Below are 5,969 nucleotides of genomic sequence, written 5' to 3' on the forward strand. Positions count from 1 at the left end.
GTGCCTCCGCCAAGCTCCCCAGCTCACCCCGCGTGTTGTTGCTGTTGGTGTAGACAAAGATGCTGCCATGGGTCGTTTCCTCATCCTCCTGGTACCGCCGGGCCCCCACAGCTCCTGCCCACCCTGCCATGGCACCCTTGACTGCTGGCCTTCAGAGGGAGAACCTTGAGCCCCACACAGGCCCCTACACAGGGCCTGACCCCTACACAGAGATTCCTAACCTCTACAGAGACCCCTACACAGGGCCTGGCCCCTACACAGATCCCCAAGAAAACCCCTGGCCCCTATGCAGAGACCTCTGACCCCCAAAGAGACCCCTGACTCTTATACAGAGATCCTGGCTCCCCACACAGAGAGCCCAGCCCCACGGAGACCCCTGTCCCCTACACAGAGACCCAAGCAACCCCAACACAGAGACCCCCCAGGCACAGTCCTGCCCCACCCCCCCAAGCATCTGCCCAAGCCCTGCTCCTGTCATCCTCTATATAGGGCCCCCCCAACCTCGAAGCCCAGATTAGCACCCGCCCTCCCCCCTGATCCCATAATTGGGCTCTCTGGCAGAGGGGAGGCGGGGTGTGCGTCATGGCTGGGGAGGGGCTCCTCCCCAGTTTCCCCCCAGCCCCAATTACATCATTCCAATGCTAACTGGGACCCCAAATTGAACCAGAGTGGGGGGGGGGGGCGGCTCTGACCCCTCCTACCCTCCTTAATTAGCCTTAATTGGCTGCATGTCATTAGGTCTTAAAGCACAAATAAGGGGGGATTAATGGGGAGAATATGGTGATCACAGTCGTCCCCCCCAAGTCCTGGGATAGGCCCCCCCAATCCCCTCAGCAGCAGCAGCTCCCCCAACCCCTCCAGTTGAAGAAAGAGGCCCTGATATTCCCCCCCAGCCTGGATTGGGGCCCCCCCAAACCCCTCCCACCCTGGGCTAATCCTCCGCCTCCTAATCCTGTTTTAGACAGATTAGCCCTCGGATTATTCTACCCCCCACCGGAAAAGGCCTCACAAAGAGGGAGTGTGGGGTTAGGGGGACCCCCATGGGACTGGTGGGCATGGTGTGGGGGCAGAGCTGGTCTCAGAGGGGTTGGTGTGATCTGGACACCTGGGATCCCCGGGGGGTGATGCTGTGTGTGTGTGTGGGGGGGTGGTCCCCAGATATCTGAATTGTGTGGGTGCATGGCCCGGACACCTGGGTTCCCAGTGTGGGGATGGCACACCTGAGTGTGTGTGTCTGTGTGTACCAGATGCCTTGGTGTGTGTGTTGGACATCTGGGTTCACTGTGTGCAGAGGGGGAGGGTCCTGGACACCTAGGTTTTGTGTGTGTGTGTGTGTGTGTGTGTGTGTGTGTGTGTGATGCCTGAGTACTGTGTGTGGGTACACGTGCACATGGATGTGTGTGTGTGCGTGTCCTGGACACCTGGGTTCTATAGGTGTGTTGGGAAGCAGTGGGGCATGAGGCTTATTCTGGGGTGTGCCCTGGGGGGGCAGGTTATGTGGGCATAACAGGTGAGCAACTTCCGTGTGTGTGTGTCCTGGATGCCTGGGTTCTGCAGGTGATTCACAGCAGTCCACCATTTCTCACACAGATCACCCCCTCTCCCCTCCCACTGGCACTGGGGTCTCTCCTGTGAAGCCCCAGGACCAGCTCCATCCCCCAACCCCCTGCAACCATCCAGCTGTCTCTCTCTTTTCTTCCCAGGAGCAGCCAAACCCCCAGAACCCAACACAGGGCAAGCAAGTACTGGGGAGGGGGACCTACCCTCCACCAGGATCAGCCCTTTTGGGGATTGTTTCTGGTCCCTGGGGGGATTGGAGGGGCTGAGTGGTCCCTGTGGGGGGTGGGGGGTGGGGGTTGAGTTTCAAATACAGGGGCGCGGCATTGGGGCACCAGTGGGTAGGCCAGTGAGACATGAGGGCAGGGCAAGGCTGGGGGGGTCAGGGGCTAGAGATGCTTCTGGGAGGGATCCAGGTGTCATGGGGGTGGGGGTTGGGGTCTCCTCCCTTGGGGGCCCTAACCCCATGTGCCCCCCTTGGCCCTGTCCCTGCCCCTACCCCTGCCTGCCCCAGAGCCCTCCCAAAGGGCTCTGGGACTCCTCACATGTCAGAGGGACCCCCCTAGAACCTCAGTAACAAAGATCCTGCCCCCAGGCCACAGCTGCAGGTCCAGTGTGCTGGTTTATTTGCCCGGGGGTGGGGTACAGCAATGGAAGTCATTACAGCCACAGGGGGAGCAATTAGAGCCCAGGGGTAATTATAACCACTGGGGGTGTGGGGGTAGAGGCTGTTACAGGTGGTATGGGGAGCAGTTACAGCAGGGGGCATGCTGGTAATTGCCAGGCTCAAGATATTTACAATATACAACACTGTGTGTATGTGTTCATACATATTCATATGAATGCCTGTATGTTCATGTATGTCTCTATTTATGTGTGTCTGTTCCTACATGTTTGCATGTTCACATCTGTCTGCACATTCATGCATGTTGACATTGTGCCTGTGTGTTTATGCATGCCTCTGTGTTCATGTGTGTCTCTCCATGCATGTTCATGCATGTTTCTGCATGGTCAATATGTCTGTGTTCATGCATGCTCACGTGTCTGTGTTCATACACATTAATGCATGTATTTGTATGGTCACACATGTGCCTGAATGCTCATGCATGTTTGCATGTTCATATGTGCCTGCAAATTAATGCGTGATCTTTGTTCCTGCATGCTTGTGTGTGTGTTCATATGTGTTCATGCATGTTCCATACACATTTGTGCGTGTGTTTGCATGTGTTGCTGGGAAAGGGACTTTTCCCAGGTAAGGACCTCCTCCCTCCAGCACAGGTTGGGGAGTGGCAGGTGCCCCGTTCCCCAGGGTATGCTGGGAAGGAGCAAGGACCTTCCTGGAGCAGTGCATGCTGGGACAGCTGGGACCATGGCCATGCATTGCATGCAGGGCTGCTTGACTGGCATGGATGGCCATGATGGTGCAGGACATGCTGGACTATGTACCCAGAGCAGCATGGTTGCTGTGACTGTTTTGATGCAGCAGTGCATGCTAGTATAGCGAAAGCCATGGCAGTGTGGTGCATGCTGGGACACTTGGCTGGCATGGGCAGCCATGATGGCACAAGGCATGCTGGGATACCTAGCCAGAGCAGCAGGGCAGCCAGGCCAGTGTGGTGTATGCTGGGATACTTGGACTGCCGTGACAACGCAGGGCATTGTAGGACATCTGGCTGGCATGAGCAGCCATGATGGTGTAGGGCATACTGGGATATATCACCGGAGAAGTGAGGCAGCCGTGGCAGGCCAGGCCGGCTGTGCCAGTGGTCGCCATGGAAGCCACAGGGCATGGTGGGCTAGGCGGGTGCCACCTGGCTGCTGGAGGTCGAGGACATCTGGGTGGACTGGGAGGCAGTGGACGTCTCGTCCTCCTCCCCAAATGGGCTCTTCCCACAGAAGATCAGCTTGAGCATGCAGGCCCGGAACTGCAGGGGGCAGGGGAGGGGTCAGCTGGGCCAGCTGGGGGGCCAAGACCCCCTCAAGCAATTCCTCCAGCCAAGTAAAGGCCTGTAAAGAACGAGCTAGCCCAACTGGTTGGCCAAGAGCCTTCCCAAGCTCCTGTATACCCACCACTGCAGACCACTAAAGCCCAGTATGGCTCCATCACACTCCATGGCCAGTCATTTGGTCAAGACCCATCCCAGGCCCCTCTAGACCCACCCCTCCTGACCAGTAAAGCCCAGTAAAGAAAAAGCTTGGACAATTGGTCATCCAAGACCCCTCTAATGTAACCACTATAGACTAGTAAAGAACCAATTTGGCCAACTGGTTGGCCAGGACCCTCTAGAGCAACCACTCCAGCCCTTGGCTAAGAGCCTTCCAAAGCCCTAACCAGTAAAGAGGCAGTAAAGAACCAGCTTGGCTCCCTCACAGTCCATGGCCAGCTGGGTGGCCAGTACCCACCCCAGGCCCCCATAGACCCACCCCTCCAGCCCAGTAAAAAACTTGGCCAACCAGTTGGCCCAGACCTGACCCATCCCAAGCCCCCATAAATCAACCCCTCCTGCCTGGTAAGGCTCAGTAAAAAAACAACTTGGCTAGTTGGTTGGCCAAGACCCACCCCTGTCCCCATAGACCCATCCCTCCAGCCCAGCAAAGTCCAGGAAGACCCTCACCCTGCCCTCCATGCACCTGCTTATTCATAAAGACGTATATGATGGGGTTGTAGACAGTGGAGGCCTTGGAGAAGACAGCTGGCAGTGAGGCCAGGGCCAGGGAGAAGGGCTGGCCTCGGTGGGTGATGACCCAGAGGGCAAAGCTGGCATAGGGCAGCCAGCAGGCCAGGAAGCCCAGCACCATGGTGACCACCATGCGTGTGACTTCTCTTTCAGCTCGCTGTGTCGTCTCTGATTGCTCCTGCTGCCGTGCCACCTGCCCATGCCAGGGAAGGGGTGGGGGTTAGTGCTGTGGGAGGACCCTGAGACCCCAAAGCCATGCAGATCCCTCAAGTCTACAGGGAACTGCCCCTCCCCAAGCCTATAGGGACCCTCCTTTGGGGATCCCCCAGCTCCATGGGGACCTCCAAAGCCCAAAGGGACCCCCCAGCCCAATGGGATTCCCCCAAACCTATAGAGATCCCCCAGCCTATGGGGACCCCCTGGGAGCCTCCATTTTACTGCCCAGAATCTAAAGCATGGATGAAGCCTGCTAAGGCTGCCATATCCCAGTAAGGGGTGGCCATATTGGTGGGATCCAGATTCATTCCTGGAAGGTGGGTGGCTGTATTAGTAGAACCCATGCTAATGCAGGGGAGCAGCCATATCGGTGGGCCACACCCTCATTCCTGAGGGGTCAGTGGCCATATTGGTGGGAGCCACATCCATTCCCAGAAGGTGGGCAGCCATACTGATGTGATCTACACTAACTCAGGGGGGTGGTGATATCAGTGGGACCTACTGCAATGCAGCAGGAGTGGGTGTGACCCCCCCCCCAATAAATCAGCCCCAGCCCAGCCTGCACTACCCACGTGTTGCTGACCCACCCCTGGCCCAGGTGGGAGAGGAAGTCAGTGGGGAGGCTGGGGATCCTCAGGAACTAATGGAGTGGTGTAGAGGCTATGCGGAGTCCTCACGAACATTGTGGGGGGCAAGTTGTGATGGGGGCAGGAGTGAGAACATGGGGATCCTGGGGAGTGGGAGAGAAGAGGGTGTCAAAATGCAGTGGGGGGTACCTGGGGAGTGGTGGGGGGCAGGAGGGATGGGGGTCCCCACAGATCAGTGAGGAGGGATGGAGGGATCTGGGTGTCCAGTGGGGGAGACCTGCAGCCCCACTGTGCTCCTCACTTCCAACCTGCCATCCTCCCATCATAGCCCCATGGACCCACTGACCTGCAGCCCCAAACCTAGTCCCATACTGTTCCTCACTCCCACCCTGTAACCCCACCATTCCCCCACAGTGCCCATGACTCCTGATCCACAGACCCTCCATCCCCTACTCCTGTCAGCCCTTGCTTCCACATGTCCCCCAAGGGTGGCAGTAATGCCTTCAGCCTTTCAGCCCCCATGTTGTCCTACCCTCCTCAGACCCACAGTGCCCCTCACTCCTGACCTGCAGTCCTGACCTGGTCACATTCCTGACCCCCACTGTGCCCCTCACTCCTGACCCACAGCCCCCTCATACCTCCCAGTGGTCTTCACTCCTAACCCACCCCAACCCACAGTCCTTTCATGACCCCTACTCCTGACCTGCAGCCTGCTATCAACCCGTGATCCCAGGTTGCACTGGGGGATCCCCGAGGGGACTCACAGCACGCAGGGTGAGCAGCAGGCGGCCATAGGAGAAGATGATGGTGGCAAGGGGGAGACCGAAGCAGAAGCAGAAGAGGAAGAGCACGTAGGACTCGTTGTTCCACTTGTTGTTGGTTGTGTACCAGTCGGGTCCACATGAGCACTGCAGCCCCTCTGGGATAAACC

The 5,969-nt window shown here is 57.9% G+C and overlaps 2 protein-coding genes across 2 annotated transcripts in view; both read right to left on the reverse strand.

Moving 5' to 3' along the window:
• Positions 1–130, reverse strand: part of OPN1LW (opsin 1, long wave sensitive) — a 3,737-nt gene extending 3,607 nt beyond the window's left edge. Inside the window, exon 1 of the mRNA XM_006032034.1 lies at positions 28–130. Within this exon, the coding sequence (XP_006032096.1) occupies positions 28–130 (103 nt within the window). The remainder of the gene's footprint in view (positions 1–27) is intronic.
• A 3,223-nt stretch (positions 131–3,353) lies between these two features.
• Positions 3,354–5,969, reverse strand: part of LOC102374339 (blue-sensitive opsin-like) — a 4,336-nt gene continuing 1,720 nt past the window's right edge. The window contains exons 3-5 of the mRNA XM_025213672.1: positions 5,803–5,969; positions 4,189–4,428; positions 3,354–3,482 (exon numbers count right to left, since the gene is read on the reverse strand). Coding sequence (XP_025069457.1) covers positions 3,354–3,482; positions 4,189–4,428; positions 5,803–5,969 — 536 coding nt within the window. The remainder of the gene's footprint in view (positions 3,483–4,188; positions 4,429–5,802) is intronic.

This window comes from Alligator sinensis, unplaced genomic scaffold, assembly GCF_000455745.1.
Source record: "Alligator sinensis unplaced genomic scaffold, ASM45574v1 scaffold137_1, whole genome shotgun sequence".
NCBI lineage: Eukaryota > Metazoa > Chordata > Crocodylia > Alligatoridae > Alligator > Alligator sinensis.